Genomic DNA, 19,269 nt, shown 5'->3' on the forward strand with positions numbered 1-19,269 from the left:
ATTTTATTCGTTTGAATTCAATTTTTTGAAATTTCTAGTGCTTTGTCTCTTCATTAACCCTTTCGCTGCTGCAGACACGTGCTCCCCGCATTCCGCGCTGCACTGCTCGCCTGTGCAGACACATGGTGTTCCGACTGCTTTGACACACTTATCATTCGATTTAACAAAAACGATTTGGCCCAAAAATTTGATTTTTACACATCTTTTGGACTGATACCTTCCCCCCATAAATGACTTAATTTTGTTTCGATGTTCAACGCAGTTATTGTACAGCATTAAATGTAGTAAACCATTGCACGAAATTTTGAAGAGTTTGCAGAGGTAAAAGTTCATAGCGTATACTTTCCGTATGGTCGATTTTAGTTGCCACAATGTTGAGAATGAAATGTGGACAAGATACCTAAATTTCATATAAAATTTACTGTATAACAATATCTCATTTAATTTAAGTACCACATAGGTGTCGTATGTAGTATTGAGAAATATTCAGTCTTTCGCGACTGTAATAAAAGTTTTTTACACCGGGCGCATTTGGCTTTATTTTAAAGCACTTCAATCAATCAAAAGGAAGTAGACAAAATACATTAAACAAAACTGTGGACTAACAAAAACATTAGGACTTGAATATACCGTCCATCAGTGAAGTGCTCTGAGCTATGTCAAATATACTTTTGTTATGGTTTACTATATTTAATGCTGCATAATAACTGCGTTGAACATCGAAACAAAATTAAGTCATTTATGGGGGGAAGGTATCAGTCAAGAAGATGTGTAAAAATCTAATTTTTGGGCCAAATAGTTTTTGTTAAATCGAATGATAAGTGTGTCAAAGCAGTCGGAACACCATGTGTCAGCACAGTCAAGCAGTGCAGTGACAAAATCGTGCACAGCGTGGAATGTGGGGAGCACGTCTCTGTAGCAGCGAAAGGGTTAATGCGGCCGTGGTGGCTTTACTTCATGAACTGCCGCCCCCCCCCCCCCCCCCAAAACGTAAGCTTACGAACTATGCTGTACTATGGCGCTGTTTCTCGGCGCATGCGTCGTGTGCAACTGGCAACGCAGCAATCTCCCGTGTCTGGGCGGGAATGCGTGAGCCGCCAAGATAAAAGAATTGTACTATAGCGCCATAAGCAGCATCCGTCATTGGAATACATTACCTTTAAATGGCTCCGTGCCTGAGCCTGATGCCTTATTCGCCGACGGAAGCACGAGTGCTGAGTGCTGGGAACGGTATGTCTCCACCATTGGCACCTGTACCTCTCCAACACAGGTTTGGTGCAAGATTAGGTATCTCTATGGGTATCAGACACCTGTCAGCGTACCTGGGCTTTCCCTGAATGGAGCAGTCTGTACTGAACCAGACATGATTGAGCATAATACTCTGCTAAGAATTCTGCAGAGTTCCGCTTCTACAAATTACCCACTGGCCTTCTGCTCCCTGAAAGAGTGGTTGGAAAGTTGGAGCCTTTCATTCCATATGCGCCACCCTGAATTGTACAATGCTCCATTCAGTGAGTGGGAATTCCACAGTGTCCTAGCCACTTGTCCTGATATGGCTCCCGGACCGGATCGCATCCACTATCAGATGCTCAAACACCTCTCGGTGTACTCCCAGTGACACCTGCTCGACCTTTTCAACTGTATTTGGGTTGAGGATGATTTCCCCTCTCAATGGTGGGAAAGCATTATCATTCCAGTGTTGAAGCCTGATAAGAACCACCTGGAGGTGGACAGCTACCGTCCCATTACCCTCACCAATGTTCTGTGCAAGTTGATCAAACGCATGGTGAGCCGGAGTTTGTGTTGGCTACTTGAGTCTCGGGGCCTTCTGGTTCCGTCCCAGGGTGAGTTCCGTAAGGGCCACTCTGCCACCGATAATTTGGTCTGCCTGGAGTCTGCCATCCACATGGCATTTGCCCACCGTCAGCATCTGGTTGCCATCTTTTTTAAGTTGTGGAAGGCATACAATATGACATGGCAACATCACATCATCACCATGTTTCATGGGTGGGGTCTTAGGGGCCCGCTTCCACTTTTTATTCAAAATTTTCTGTCACTTCATTCCTTCCATGTGCAAGTAGGTTCCTCCCATAGTTCCTCCTGAGTCCAGGAGAATGGGGTCCCGCAAGGCTCTGTCTTGAGTGTCTGCCTCTTTTTTAGTTGCTATTAATGGGCTAGCTGCAGCTGTGGGCTTTTTTGTATGCTGATGACTTTTGTCTGTACTATAGCTCCACTGGCATTGCAGTTGCTGAACGGCGGCTACAGGGTGCTATCTGCAGGGTGCAGTCTTGGGCCATCGCGCATGGCTTCCAGTTCTCGGCTGCCAAGACCTGCATCATGCTTTTCTGCCAGCTTCGCACTTCGGCTGGATCTGGCACAGGGCCCGAAGGACTCAGTCTCTCCTGAGGCCCTCCGCCGCCGCGTTCTTTCCATCCCTGCTACGTTTCACAGCTCTGGCTCGTTGAGTTGGTTAAGCTCTTTCTCTTGGGGATCATTCTGAACAATGCTCATTGCCAGCTGGTTGCAGTGTTTTCACTACCGAGCTGGTTGCCATCTCTTGCACCCTAGAGTATATCCGCTCCTGCTCAGGTGTGTCCTTCATTATCTGCAGTAACTCCCTGAGCGGATTATGAGCTATCGACCAGTGTTTTCCTCGCTCTCATCTGGTGATGGCTATACAGGAGTCCATCCATACTCTTGCCCATTGCGTCCGCACAGTGGTTTTTATGTGGACCCTGGGTCATGTCTGCATCCCAGGTAATGAACGTGTTGACACCCTGGCCAAACAGGCTGTTGGTGCACCGGCTTTGGAGATTGGCCTTTCGGAGTGTGATCTCCAATCAGTTTTGCGGCAGAAGGTCCTTGGTACCTGGGGGGATGAATGGCGCACCCTGCCTTCACCCAACAAACTTCGGATTGTCAAGGAGACTACTGGTGTGTGGCACTCCTCTTTCCGGGCCTCCCGCAAAGACTCTGTTGTACTCGGCCGGTTGCGTATTGGCCACACCTGGATGACGCACGGTTATTTATTGCACTGCAGGGACCCACCTATGTGTCGCTGGTCCACATTTTGTTGGACTGTCCGCTTTTAACTGCGCTCAGGCAGACGTTAGCCTGATACTCTCCCTGCACTTTTAACGGTAGACGGTGCCATGGCAGTCCTAGTTTTGAGTTTTATTCGTACAGGGGACTTTTATTGTTCAATCTGAGGGTTTGTCTCTTTCTTTTGTATTGAGTCTGGCCTATGGCCTACAGTTTTAGATTGGGATTTTTAGTGTGTTTCTTTGTGGTTGGCATTTCCTTTTCTTTTGTTTCCATGGTCGACCAACCACTGTAAAACTCTGTGTGTTTTTAATTCCTCTTTTATGGTCTTTGTCTATGTCTTTCTTGTTCTGTGTCATCCCTTGTCATCTCCATTGCTTGTTTTTGTTCCTTTTGGGTGTTTCATGATCATGGAAAAAGGGACTGATGACCTTTGTAGTCTGTTCCCTTCAACCCCCACATACCAACCAACCAACAACCAATGTTTCAACCTTTGTCTCAAGGTTGGTATTCCATCGTATGGGGGAGTCATGCTGCTGATACGTGATGATGATCATAGTCAACCCATCTCCCTAACTACCTGTCTTCAAACGGTTGCAGTTCACCTGTTCTTCCTCATTTGACCTTTTACCTTTGTACCATTTATAACACTCTGTCATTCGATGTCACCAGGGTGTACTTCATCCAGCTTGCTGGGCAGGTACCTCACCCTTTTCTGCTGCTCGGTGACTTAAAAGTGCACCATCCCGTTTGGGGCCTCCCAGAAACTGTCGGAGAGGTGCTATCTTGGCTGATCTTCTTAATCAACTTGACCTCTTCTACCTTAACATAGGAGCACCCACGTTCCTTTCCGACTCCTCGCACATCTATTCCCATTCGGACCATTCTGCACTCCCCAGCTTGCCCATTGTCTCGAGTGGTCTGTTATTTCTGACACCTACTCGAGTGACCATTTTCCATGTGCTATCCTTTTGCTGACTCCTATCCCAACTGTGCGCACACCCAAATGGCAGCTTACTAAGGCTGATGGGCAGCTTTACTCCTCCCTGGTGACCTTCGACGAATAAGATTTTCCCGGTTGTGATGACAAGATGGAATATCTTACAAACATTATCCTTACCACTGGAGAACATTCCACTCCTTGCACTTCCTCTTTACCACGCAGTGTCCAGTCCCTTGGTAGACTGTTGCAAGCCGCGACACAATTGGTATACGGAGACGTGTTCTCTGCATTTTAAACCATGATCCTGCGATGGCAAACTGCATTTATTATAAATAGATGCGTGCACAGTGTCGTCACATTCTTTGGGATAGCAAGAAAGCTAGCTGGATTTCATTCACTAGTTCTCTTGGCAGTTCCACCCTCTCCTCTGTCGTGTGGGCCAACCTCCTATGGCTCTCTGAGACCATGATCCGTTCCCCTCTTTCTGTCCTGACAGCAGTCAGTGTCATCGTGGACCCTATGGCTTTCTCCAACATCTTGGTCTGCCGTTTTGCGGAAATTTTGAGCTATTGTCACTGTTGCCCTGCCTTTCTCCATCAGAAATGAGTGGAAGAGGCTTGGGCTGTACCCTTCTATTCTCAGAATCGTGAGTGCTACAGTGCCACCTTTACTATGAGGGAGCAAGATCGTGCTCTCACTTCATCCCGATCCTCCACCCCAGGACCAGACGCTGTTCACATTCAGATGATACAGCACCTTTCTCTTGCGAGCAAGCACTTTCTGCTTAATATGTACAACCTCGTCCGGGCAGAGGGCACGTTCCCTTGATGTTGGCGTGAAGCCACTGTTATACCCATACCTAAGCCCGGTAAGAACAAAACCCTTCTTCTATCTATCGCCCCATCTCTCTCACCAGCTGTGTTTGCAAGGTGATAGAAGGTATGATTCATGCCCAGCTGATATTGTGGCTCGAGTCTTGCAATTTACTAATGACTGCACAGTGTGGCTTTAGAGTGCACTGTTCTGCAGTTGGTCATCTCATTACTTTGTCCACCCATGTCTTGAATGGTTTTCTGTGGAAATCCCAGACTGTGGCAGTGTTTTTCGATTTGGAGAAGGCCTATGCCACCTGCTGGAGAACTGGTATCCTCTGTACTCTCTACAAGTGGGGCTTCCGTGGCCGGCTGCCCCCTTTCCTTCAGGAATTTTTAAAAGAACGAGTTTTCAAGGTGCGTGTGGGTTATGCCTTGTCGCAGACCTTTATCCAGTAAACTGATGTCCCTCTGGGTTCTGTCCTGAGTGTCGTCCTCTTTGCTATCACCATTAATCCTATAACGGCCTGTCTCCTGCTGGGCATCTCTGGCTCCCTTTTTGTTGATGATTTTGCCATCTATTGCAATTCTCCACGGATCTGTCTCACTGAGCGACATCTTCAGCGATGTCTTAATTGTCTTTACTCCTAGAGCATTGACAATGGCTTTGTTTTTCCACTGTCTATATGGATTTCTGGCAGCGCAATTGGTTTCTACCACCATCTTCACATCTTGGCCCTGTTGCTCTTCCATTCGTTGAAACTAAGACATTCCTAAGGCTTATGCTCGATAGGAAACTATCTTGGTCCTGCCATGTGTCTTACCTTGCAGTCCTCTGTACACAGTTCCTTAGTGTCCTACATGTCCTGAATGGTACTTCGTAGGGTACAGATCAAACCACCCTCCTGTGTTTGTACTGGTCCGTTGTCCGTTCGTGCATCTGCACGTCCATCCCTCCAAATTGAGAATCAAGTCTCCAAGATCATGGAATGTATCAATACATAAAATTACAACATAGGAGTAATAACAGATAAAATAAAATGTTTGTGAACCTAACAGAAGTCAAGCCACAAGTTTAAGTAGACACAATCAACAATATAACGTAGGAAACAGTGTAATTTTTCAAGGAACCCCTCAGTAGACTAGGAGATGTAACTCAGTTTCGATTTAAAAGCGCATGGATTACTGCTAAAATTTTTTAATTCTTGTGGTAGCTTATGGAAAATGGATGCAGCAGCATACTGCATACCTTTCTGCACAAGAGTTAAGGAAGCATGATCCAAATGCAGATTGGATTTCTACCTAGCATTAACTGAGTGAAAGCTGCTAACTCTTCAGAATAAGCTGATATTGTTAACAAGAAACGACAGTAAAGAATATATATATATTGAGAGGCCAATGTCAGAATACCCAGACTAGTGAACAGGGGTCAACAAAGAGGTTCATGAACTTACACCCCTTATTGCCCGAACCGCCTGTTTCTGAGCCAAAAATATCCTTTAAGAATGGGAAGAGTTACCCAGAATATACGAGGGCCGTTCAGAAAGTAACCTCCGGTTGATTTAAAAAAATACACCAAGTTAAATAAAAATATTTTAATATATACATCTTACAACTACATCTTTGCACTATTTTTCTACATAGTCTCCATAGCGATTGAGGCACTTATCGTATCTCTTCACAAGCTTTGAAATTCCTTCTGCATAAAAGTCACCCGCTTGTGCCTGGAGCCAGCCTGTGACCGCGTCTTTGAGCTCTTCGTCGTCATCAAACTGCTGTGACCCGAGCCATTTCTTCAAATGCATGAAGAGGTGATAATCACTTGGCGCCAGGTCTGGGCTGTAAGGTGGATGGTTGATAACGTCCCACTTGAAGGACTCGAGAAGGGCCGTTGTTCTGCGAGCAGAGTGAGGACGGGCGTTATCGTGCAAAAAAACGATACCGGAAGTCAGCATACCACGGCGTTTGTTCTGTATAGCCCGTCGTAACTTTTTTATTGTTTCACAGTAGACGTCTTTATTAATGGTCGTACCACGTTCCATGAATTCAACCAACAACACCCCTTTGGCATCCCAAAACACCGTTGCCATCAGTTTTCTGGCAGAAAAATCTTGCGAGGCTTTTCTTGGTTTGGTAGGCGAATTTGAATGTGCCCACATCTTTGATTGTTCTTTTGTCTCAGGGTTCACGTACTTAATCCAGGTTTCGTCACCGGTCACGATTCTGTTTAACAATGGTTCTCCTTCGTCCTCATAACGTGACAGAAAGTCTAATGCAGAGGCCATTCTTTGAGTTTTGTGGTGGTCGGTAAGAATTTTGGGCACCCATCGTGCACAGAACTTACGGTAACCCAATCTTGCTGTCACTATCTCATACAAGAGAGTCTTAGAAATCTGTGGAAAACCAGTAGACAACTCCGACATTGAGAAACGTCGATTTTCACGAACTTTTGCATCAACTGTCTGAACGAGTTCGTCAGTCACCAATGATGGTCTACCACTGCTCTCTTCATTATGAACGTTTTCTCGTCCACTTTTAAATAAACGTACCCATTCACGGACAACTCCTTCACTCATAACTCTTGGTCCGTACACGGCACAAAGCTCACGATGAATAGCTGCTGCAGAATATACTTTGGCTGTAAAAAACCTTATGACAGCACGCACTTCACATTTGGCGGGGTTTTCTATTGCAGCACACATTTCAAACTGCCACAAAAACTAAACTAGCGCAGGTACGACGTTCACTCGACCACGGCTTGATGCCGACTGACCTGTTGAGTGCGTGAACGCACAGATGGCGTCGCTACTCCCCCCACAACCCGCACTGTGACCAATCGGAGGTTACTTTCTGAACCGCCCTCGTAATACCGTACAATGTTCAGCGAATGAAAATAAACAAAGTAGACTAATTTTTGTGTTGAACAATCACTCACTTCCGATACCGTTAGAATAGTAAAAATGTCAGCATTAAGTCTTTGAACAAGATCCTGAACGTGGGCTTTCCACAACAGTTTACTATCTATCTGAACACCTAGAAATTTGAACTGTTCAATTTCACTAATCATATGCCCATTCTGTGAAATTAAGACATTGAATTTTGTTGAATTGTGTGTTAGAAACTATAAATACTGAGTATTACTGTGATTTGGCCTTACTTTCTACAAGCCATGGACTTATGTCATAAACTGCACTGTTTGAAATGGAGCCAATGTTGCACCCAACATCCCTTACTACCAAGCTAGTGTCATCAACAAACAGATATAATTTTAGAATTACCTGTAATGCTAGAGGGCACATCACTTATATAAATAAGCAACAGGGGTGTTCCCAACTCTGGTCCCTGGGGCACGCCCCATTTGACCGTGCACCACTCAGACCCCACATCACAGCCATTCTCAACACTGTGAATAACAACCTTTTACTGCTTATTTTTAAAGTAAGAGGTGAACCAATTGTGAGCTACTCCCCGTATTCCATAATGGTCCAACTTATGGAGAAATATTTTGTGATCAACACAGTGAAATGCCTTAGTTAAATCAAAAAATATGCCTAGCTTTCGAGACCTTTTGTTTAACCCATCCAGTACCACACAGAGAAAAGAGAATATAGCATTTTCAGTTGTTAAGAGACTTCTAAAGCCAAACTGTACATTTGATAGCAAATTATGTGATACAAAATGATCAATTATCCTTTCATACAGAGCCTTTTCGATAACTTTAGCAAACACTGATGGCATAGAAATAGGCCTAAAATTGTCTGCATTGTCCCTTTCTCCCTTTTTATAAAACGGCTTTACTACTGAGTACTTTAATCGTTCAGGAAACTGACTACTCTTAAAGGAAAAATCACAAATATGGCTAAGCACAGGGCTAACATGTACAGCACAGTACTTTAATATCCTGCTAGGCACTCCATCATATCCACGAGTCCTTAGTCTTCAATGATTTATTTATTGACTCAATCTCCCCCTTGTCAGTATCACACAGGAGTATTTCAGACATCAATCTTGGAAAGGCATTTTCCAAGAGAGTTTTATGATTCCTTGTAGAAATTAAGTTTTTTACTCAATTCATCAGCAACACTCAGAAAATGATTGTTAAATACTGTATTTATATCTGATATACCAGTAAAAGAAATATTTTTACTACGAACTGATTTTATATCGTCGACCTTGCGCTGCTGACCAGACACTTCCTTCACAACTGACCCTATGGTTTTAATTTTATCCAGTAAATTAACTATTCTATTTGCATACCACATACTCTTTGCCTTCCTAATAACATTTTTAAACTCCTGTCTTGTCACAGATCCTCAGTCTCTGGTTCAAGCTTTCCAATCTGCTTCGAATGACTGAAAGTGACAACAACGCACACTTGAAGCACTGTATTTGGTCAGTTACAGTTTATTAATGCAACAAGAAGTCAAAACAGATATTCTGTGGCCATAAATACAAATATACAAATCATTCACATTAAGACAGAAATGCACAATGCTGTTTAGTATGGATATATAATTTTAATTTTTGTCAGCACTGTAAATCAGTCAAGGAAGTTGGGCATTAAAAAAATGAACTTATGATCACAGAATCTGGGGTTATCTCTTGTCCAGCAATCCTGATTTGAATATGTGCAGACTTTCATAAATAAATTGTGAAATTTGTAATATGTTAATCTTGTTACAGTAACAAATTGTGTTACTAATTTTAATTTGTGTGTAGTGTAAAACTTATTATAAACTCTATTGTGATACACCATTCAAATACAAAATAAGTAAAATAACCAGAAATGACTTTTGCGGATACTGAAAGGTTCTCACAATAAAGTAAGTCACTGATTGTAAAAGTATGTAGTATCCTTCTGTAACTGTGTATGTTTTTGTCCATTCTCATGAAATGTTGTATTTTCTTCTATTACAGGAAAATAAACAAAAAGTGGCAGAATGTATATTAAACAATACAACATTGCACCACCTAAGGTCCATTATAAAAGATTTCTTGAAACAATACTTTTTAAAAAATAATTTGAATGCAGATTATGTGCTACTTCATTATACTCAGAATCTTGCGAACTATTCCTGCAATTACTATCAAGATTCATCCTGGGAAAACACTGTATCTGTTATCAGTGGCTATATTCAGAATATTGAGGTACATTCTAGAGAAATTTTTATGCTGGTCCGGACGTTTTGTGGTAAGTTTAAAGTAATGTAATTTTAGCTAATGTTGATCTTGTTTTAGGATCGTATAGAATGCATCTTGTACATCATAAAAAAAGCTTCAGTACCTTGGAGCACTGCCATAGCAGAAATGGCAGAAGCTGGAGCAAATTTGAAACATCCTCGAGCATCCGACATTAGATATGAGCAGATCAGCGTAAAGTCAAAATTAATTTTAAAGAAATATGGAATCGTGAAACCATCTCAACAAGACACAAGAAATGTAAGTTAATAGCCAAGAAGATCTATCTTTCTACCTGTTGTATTAATTAATGTTGCTTGTGGAAGGATGTGTAACATACTTGCATATTCTTAATGATGGTATTTTGTGTTATTTTTTATAATCTACCTGTAGGAAGTATATTATTGTGCTTTTACATACTCTTTATTTTTAAAGGTCTTTTTCACATACCTTATGTTGTTATAAGATGAGGTTTTTCCCTCAAGTTTGTCATACAGCTTTCGGCCAGTCTTCACACACACACACACACACACACACACACACACACACACACACACACACACACACGTGATGCTGGAGTTGGCGGTCTTTTGTGTGTGTGTGTGTGTGTGTGTGTGTGTGTGTGTGAGAGAGAGAGAGATTACTGGCTGAAAGCTATATGTGAGTGTTTTTTAATCGTGCCTGTCTGCAACATGATGTGTCTTCATTACAGTAAGTAGTGATCTACCTTTTCCTACGTTGTTGACATTCCTATCTGGAGTTTCGATTGTTTGCTTTTCAATTCCTAATTTTGTAGTTAATGCATCATTTACAATAACTGTGCTGCACTTAATTCTGTTGACTTTGGTTTACTTTATAATCTTATTCTTTTATCTAAAACTTCTTGCTGGTAATCATACTCAAAAAAGGCACTCCTCAAACATTGTTCTTACATTCAATCCTATTTCTAATACTGCTGTTACCTATGGAATTTGTCACTGTCCAGAATAAATGGCACTAAAGGTTCCTTGTTATAGTTTACGGTAAGCCAGTTTAGATTTTTGTATGTTTTTCTGATGACACCCTTATTTTATTTTGTTACAGACACGTGTTTCGTTAGACAATATACACTATGTTATAAAGCAGGACAGAGATGAAATGCATAGTGATGTAGTACAGTTGATGGAAGCATCCCCACAACTGAAGTCCCAAGCATACTTGTACCTTGCCAATTTTTATATGGAAAAAGGATGCCAGAAAGAAGCTTTTGCCACTGTTGAAATGCTTGATAAAGATTTACTTGTAGAGTTGTGTGAGAAAATGGTATATAAGATAGATTACTTTTTGCAATCAGAGTTGCTCAGTGATATCAGCAGCAATTATATAACTGCTTTGGGTTATATTGTCAACAAATATGGAAATGAACTGGCGGAACTGCGAAGTATTCCTGTACAAGAGTTGAAGAATATGCATACTCTAAAATGTGAATTTGGAATGGCAGTGAAGTTAGACCAGTATGTGTCAGAAAGATTTCGTAAGGATGTCATTAGAAAGTATACTTTGCGCATGTTGAAAAGTAACTTTGAATCCTATGATTCCATGAAATATGATTTAGAAAGACTGACATACCTTCTTCAGTTTTCATATGAAGAGGGTTTTCTAGTGGCTGCCCAACAAGCCTGTGATGAAAAGGAACTTGATGTTGCTCGTTTATTTGCAGGGTGAGTGTGTTCTGTATTAGTATCTAAGGATTTATGCTCATTATAACCACTTAAGTTTTATTTAAAGTCTGTTCGTCAGCATTTATTATCAAGTCATGTAGAACACTGTGTTTATGCTAAGGTAGTATCATAAGGTGCAAAGTTGCCAGACTAGCACAGGTAATGGTACTGATATCAATGGATTTCTCCATTTGTTGTGTTGGTGCTTGCTACTGTCCCTTAGCAGTCAGCATGTGCGACTGCCATGCGACGAACACTATTTTGATCATAGTACTGATATTTTTCCTTGGTGGGAGAACTGTAATTGGGTGTAGTCAGCCTTGTTGGGCCTGTTGATGAGCTTCAAGGAGAAGTAGCAACTGCCAAGAAGCTGACAGTGGCTGAAATAGTGGTGTGCCGGCCAAGTGCCCCTCCATATCGCATCCAAGGATGCCTTGGCAGAAAATGTGTGGTCGTCAGGACCTGATCGTGGAGTTAGTTTGAACTTCCAAACTCTGAAGTTTGTGCCTTTCATATGTCGTGCTTCACAATCCTCCTTGCATTTTTTCTCAGTACATTGTCATCATCATTATTATTATTTTGATTATTTGCTTTAACCATTTCCATCTTGGACATCACTTTTATTTCTCAGTACAGAATAGCTAATAAAAACACCAGAAGCAAAGAATTGTCACCTATGGATACGAAAAGTAAATCACTTAATCAGCATGTCACTATATTTTGTTTTAGAAAACACATTAGAATTGTAAAGTAAACTGATCATAAGGTGCTACAGATAATGGTCTTAAAGTGTACTTGTAGCAATGAGAGACTCTTAGGTTAATTGTGGAAATACAGCATGTGAAAATGGAATTGTCAGTTTGAGTGGGTGCCCAAAGAAATCTGTGTTACTGAGTGAGTACCCAGAACCCATTATCAGTTGCAGGTTGCTGATCTAACAGCATTCAGGGGTAACAAAAATTTATTTCGTGTAATTATTGACTGAATCAAAAAAATTAAAATGCTTTCATAATCTACTAATATAGATGGATAAACTTAAGTTAAAAAGCACGATGAGACAAGTTTTACAGTTGGAAACTATATTTGTCTTGAGGCAGTGGAACTGACAATGCACAAATACCTGAACTTTATAGCCATCTAGTATCTGAAAATGAGAATACTTAGTGTCATCCAGCAAACTTAACACATCATTTCAAACCTTTATGAAACTCTTTCTTGCTGACACCTCCCACAAAATGATTAAAGGAAGAAAGTTTATCACTCACTGCATTTTTGATGTCCATGCATTAAAACTTAAGCATTAGACATAATGTTCTACCTTATTACTTCTTTACTACAAACTCGATTTGCAACCTGTTTCATAGACTGTATCTACAAATGTCACTGAATGTAGGTGAAAAGTGGTATCATTGTAAAACACACGGTTTATGATATGTGACGCCAAAGAACTTACATGCATGAAAAACTAGCTTCTGCTTAAAATGACGTACAGTAAAACTTCAACATCAAACATGACATTTTAATTTATTGCTTGTTTACAACTAACTCTATTCGCAACAACCTTGGAGGCAGAGTCACTTGTATCACTGAATGTACCAGCAATATTATATCAACGTATAACACGTAGTTCAGGAGATATGATGTCATAAACATTGAGATGCATGAAAAACTTGCATTTGCTTAAAATGAAGTGCAAATTACCCAAACTCTGTTCATCCAATTTTTCTTAATTAGAGCACTTAGCAACTTCCAACAAACTTTAAACATGATTTCAAACCTTTTCTAAACTTTCTCTTGCTTATGTGCGTAATGCCAAATATTTAGGAGTAAATTTAAAATGGGGGTTTTCTAATGTTGCTGCTCATTTTTCAGTCCTGCTGCTCCTGAGATGAACAAAGAAGGGAGTAACACTGATTTTTAAGGTACCTACCAGCTGTGATCTTTTAAAAACATGGTTAATAAGGCGGGCTAAAAAAGAAAAAAGTGCGTACAGTGCTGATGAAATAAAAGGCCAAGAAAATCCATAATTTATAAGAGCAATTGTCAGTTTCTAGTTTTAAGGCAAATCATTGCTATGGTATGCAGAAAATTTACCGGTACGAAGACTACATTTGCTAATCGTACAGAAGTCCACAAGTCCATGATGCTTTAACAGGATTAAAAAAAAAAAAAAAAAAAAAAAAAAAAAAAATTCCAGTCGGAAGAGAAGCATTTTTACAGAACGATAAACCAAAGTACTTGTGCCTGAAGTCAAAACCCAACAGTCCAGCTTGGAATTCTGGAAATGTTGTTGTTGTTGTTGTTGTTGTTTAGTACCACCTAGTCATTCTTCAAACCATTCATTTGAAAGAGAAACTGGAAAGCTCAGAGTCCCCCCCCCCCCCCCCCCCCCTGCCCCTGCTCTCCTTCTCCACCCAATTTTACTTCAGTTTCCCAGCTGATGAACCATGACACGACTGAAGGGATCAAATGTTGTTACAAAAAGACATTGCTGTGTACAGTACTGATTGTTAGAGTCCTTGTCTGCCAACCACTCCTGATGCAGTAAAAGTTTAGGCATTCCCCACAGACACTCCTTCCACTAATTATTAGTAACTCTACTGAAGGAGCAGCTCGTCAACTTGTGGATAGAACACTTTAATTTTCACTCTTAAACAACAACTCACTCCATTACAGTTTACAGACAAGATCTTAACAAGAACATATGAAGAAGCCTTAATGCAGTTGACATATTGTCCATCGGACATTTGGGTCATTGAAGTTCCTTGGAGCAGTGTATGACACAGACAGTTCTTTGCTGCATTTGTGGGTGACATCAGGTGCAGCTTGACCAAACTCGGCACTGCACAAAGCCCAAAAGCAATACTTCAGACAGACAACACACAATAATAACAACAAAATATAATATAAAGAAACCATGATCCAACTACGGATAACCTTAATCCGTGGGCTACTCTTCCCACTAATATGAGACTTGTCACACTTGTTCATTTACATGCTACTACAGTACTTATTTTCCCACCAGTCCACTACATCTGTCATAATTACAACTTTTGAAATCGTGGAAAATTATGTGCCCTCACATCTGCCGGGCCTTATAAATGAACAAGCTGCGAAAGTAATGTTGTAGTAAGATGATCTATGAGCTAGTATAGACCTAATTTTGTTACTTCACATAGTAAATACTATTTTCTTGTTCAGCTTAAATGTCTCCCTTCTATCAACAATCTTATACTTCTTATACTTCTATTCTCACAATCTGCTTGTATTACTTTATCCGGACATCATATGCACCAGTATACACACAGAGGCATGATATCAGTCATTTGGTACGCCTTAAGTTTGCAGGCGTATTTCTGTGACTTATGCAAATTAAAGTTGTAGTACACTAATTACAACAAGAAGTCTCATTCATCTTATCTGCAGTGGTGCAGGTGTACCACACAGCTGAATGTCTCAGGTAAACTGCCTGTATACACAGTTTGCATCTGTTTGCTCAAATTAATTCAATTACATTCATCATGTGCAAAAAGGATGATACACATCTTAATAAAAATGAGCAGGTTAATATGATCATCTTAGATGGAAGAAAAAAAAATGTAGGTGTGAAACTGTTCATATACCTACGAATTGCATCAGATGTGCTACTGTTTTCTAAAAGTGGTACATGAGTTGCCAGTGAGGTATTTACAGTGACAGAAAGCATATCATGCCCTTTTCCCCCCATAAGTATGAAAGGTAACATTGAAACCATCCCAGGTGTGACCAATTAAAATTTCCATTATAAAAATTTGCATAATAATGCACAAAGCGTTACGAAGCTAAATGCATATTTTGTTCCCATGGTGTGTATCCTTTCTTCAATTTTTAAAAAAGAAAAGAAAAAAATAAATTTATGTTTAGCATTCATTAGATTAGGAAGGGTATTTAATACTTCAGCATTGTTTGAGGTGGACACAGTGTTGGCATACCATGGTATTCAAAATGGAAAAATTCAAGATTGGTTTAAGTTCCCTCTTGCATATTGCTAACAACATTTGTAACAGCATTAATAGAGTATACTATAAATAGAACGGATTGCTTCACTTCCCAACCTAATATTTCATGTTAGATTACTTCTGAAAACACACACACACACACACACACACACACACACACACACACACACACACACACACACACACACCCTAAAGATAATGATCTTACTAAAAGCCCCCTGTGGGTCCGGGGGGGTTAGAATAGCCCCGAGGTATTCCTGCCAGTGGTAAGAGGAAACTAAAAGGAGTCTCTCACTTTTTGGCCCTACGAGTTCAGGTTCCATTCTCTGGTGTGACCTACCACTTTCAAAATTCTACAGAAGTGTAGGCCGTATGGTGAAGGATGCCTTACATGGTGCACAAGTGCCCTTAGATTTGATCTGAGTCTCTTGTCATGGCTTTGTATCTCCACCTGCGATTCAACTATTTGGGCAAGGACACTTTACAGGTTCCGTTGTCTCCTGTCCTCTTTTGCCCCCATGACAATATTGGATTTCTCTACACCCAATGTCCAGCGTGGTAGCCAGTCCGTTGTGGTGGGGCTGTCATGTACCCATTTGGTGGTAGCCCCCTGACAACACAGGGATCACACTGCTGATGCCTGAGCTGTAAACTCCTCACATATGCCAAGGAGTAGATGTCTGTCTTCCTGTGGCAGCAGGACTCCCAACAACGGACATCATGCCAGTTGGCCTTTGCTGTGGCTGGGTGGCATCCGTGGGGAGAGCCCCTGATTGGAGTGGGTGGCATCAGGGCAGATGACCCACAATTAAGTGGACTACGTCATCTCTTTCTGGTGACCATATGGCACCAGCAGTATCTAAGAAGGGCAAGATAGAATACAATGCCAACAGGTATGACCCTAAATCATTTCCCTCCCTCGCTACACCATAGTAGGAATGTAGAGTTACAGACAGGAGAAAACCATATTTGCCTCGGTTTCTAGTCTGTAGCAGAACCGATGGGGACTCTTTCCTACCTATGACACCTCAATTTTTCATTGAACACCTAGAGGATAAGTTTGGAGAAGTGACAGCGCTGTCCAAGATGCGAAACGGTGCAGTCTTGATTCAGACAGCATCCCCAGCCCAATCTCGAGTGGTACTTGCCTGTGACAAGCTGGGTGATATTCCTGTTTCCATCACTCCCCATAAAAGACTCAGCATGGTCCAGGGATTATTTTCCACCGTGACCTCCTCTTGCAGTCTGACGATGAGCTCTGCACCAATTTAGAACGGTGGGGTGTTCATTTCATCCAACATGTTTACAGGGGACCCAAAGGCAACAGGGTTACTACCAGTGCCTTCATCTTAGCCTTTGAGGGTGATTCATTGACTGAAAAGGTCAAGGTGACTGTTTACTGCTGTGACGTTAAACCATACATCCCAGTACTTAAAGCATTAAGTACTGGAAATTTGGGCACGTCTTCCCGCTGCACTTCCAGCACCACATGTCAAGACTGTGGATGTCCACTGCACCTATATACTCCATGTGTGCCACCTCCCACTTGCATCAACTGTGGAGAGCACCACTCTCCCTGCTCACCAGACTGCCCAGTACTCCAAAAGGAGCAGAAAATCATAGAGTACAAGATCCTGGAACAGTTGACTTACACAGAGGCTTAACATAAATTTGAAAGATTACAACCCATTTGGTTGATGTCAACATACACTGCAGCCATATCACCATTACCATTGCCATCCCAAGTGCGAGTGGTTTCTCCCTCTGTACCACAAACAGTGGGCCCTCCGGGCTACGAGAATACATCCGCCCCTTTGGTGGTAGGGGGGAAATCTTCCTCTGTTGTTCCCAAAGCCCCCACTTTGGGAGCAAGGCTCCCCCCAAATGCAGGGGACATCGGTCCCCTCCCCCCTGCTGGAGAAGCAACAGCCTCCTCCCCCTCCTCTCGTGCGGTAGGGGTCCCTCGGGCCCCTCTCTCCCAAGATCTCCACTAATACCACGACGGACACTCGCCAGTGGCTCAAGGAGCCAAAAGCTACTGGACGAAGAGCTTCATGGTCTTCCTTCTTCCTTCCATCACTCCCTATCAGCTCTGCTTCCGAGGATGCAGTGGAGATCTTAGCATCCTCTGTGGACCTGGATCTCACTGTGCCTCAAATCATAGAAATGGCTACAAAATCTCAGTCGGAGGTGGCAGGTGACCCTGAGGCATAAGTTGCCTCCTTGCACACTTCATGCCTTCTGAGCCTCACGATATCATCATCCTCCAGTGGAATTGCGGCAGTTTTTTCCACCACCTGGCTGAGCTACGGCAACTGTTAAGCTTTACACCTGCTTTCTGCCTTGCCCTTCAGGAAACGTGATTCCTGGCAATGCGGACTCCTGCCCTCCGTGGCTATAAGTGATATTACAAGAACTGTAGCAACTATAATAGTCTGTCAGGTGGAGTTTGCGTCTGTGTCCTTAACTCAGTATGCAGTGAACCTGTGCCCCTTCAAACTCCTCTTGAAGCTGTGGCTGTCAGGATAAGGACGACACAGGAAATAACTGTTTGTAACGTGTATCTTCCTCCAGATGGTGCAGTACCCCCGAACGCAGTGGCTGCACTGACTGATCAACTCCCTAAACCTTTCTTACTTTTAGGAGATTTTAACGTTCGTAACCCCTTGTGGGGTGGCACAGTTCTTACTGGCTGAGGCAGAGATCTTGAAAATTTTTCTGTCACAACTCGACCTCTGCCTCTTAAATACTGGGGCTGCCACACATTTCATTGTGGCACATGGCACGTATTCGGCCATTGATCTCTCGGTTTGCAGTCCTGGCATTTTTCCCATGTATCCACTGGAGAACACATGACGACCTATGTGGTAGTGACCACTTCCCCATCTTCATGCCACTGCCCCGGTGTCGGGCAGACTGGGAAGCCTTCACCTTTGCTGTCACTGTTGAATCCCCCCCCCCCCACATGGTAACATGGATGTGGTGGTTGAGCAGGTAACTACAATGATCGTTTCCGCGGCAGAAAACGCGAGCTCTCTTTCTTTAGGGTGCCCCCAGCAAAAGACAGTCCCTTGGTTATCGCCAGAAATCGCTGAGGCAATTAATGAGTGTCGGTGAGCTCTACAGTGACAGAAGCGGCACCCTTCCCTGGAGCACCTCATAGCCTTTAAACGGCTCCGTGCCCGTGTTCGCCAACTTATCAAAAGGCGGAAACAGGAGTGTTGGGAGAGGTACATCTCGACCATTGGATGCCGTATGTCACCTCCCCAAGTCTGGGCAAAGGTCAAACGAGTTTTTGGGTACCAGACTCCAACAGGTGTTCCTGGTGTTAACATAAATTGCATGTTGTCTACCGACACAAATGTGATTGCCGAGCAGTATGCTGAGCACTACGCTCACACCTCTGCATCAAAGAATTACCCCCCAGCCTTTCGCACTCTCAAACGGCGGATGGAAGGGAAAGTCCTCTCTTTCATTACACGCCACAGTGAACCCTATAACACCCCATTTACAGAGTGGGAGCTCCACAGTGCCTTTGTACATTGCCCCGACACAGCTCCTGGGCCCAATTGGATCCACATTCAGATGATTAAACA

At 42.4% G+C, this 19,269-nt stretch overlaps 1 protein-coding gene across 1 annotated transcript in view; it reads left to right on the top strand.

The window, feature by feature from the left end:
* The window catches only part of LOC126235494 (uncharacterized), a 284,326-nt gene that overhangs the window by 127,924 nt on the left and 137,133 nt on the right, over nt 1-19,269 (top strand). The window contains exons 12-14 of the mRNA XM_049944213.1: nt 9,715-9,945; nt 10,036-10,236; nt 11,059-11,675. Coding sequence (XP_049800170.1) covers nt 9,715-9,945; nt 10,036-10,236; nt 11,059-11,675 — 1,049 coding nt within the window. The remainder of the gene's footprint in view (nt 1-9,714; nt 9,946-10,035; nt 10,237-11,058; nt 11,676-19,269) is intronic.

This window comes from Schistocerca nitens, chromosome 2 (genome assembly GCF_023898315.1).
Source record: "Schistocerca nitens isolate TAMUIC-IGC-003100 chromosome 2, iqSchNite1.1, whole genome shotgun sequence".
NCBI lineage: Eukaryota > Metazoa > Arthropoda > Insecta > Orthoptera > Acrididae > Schistocerca > Schistocerca nitens.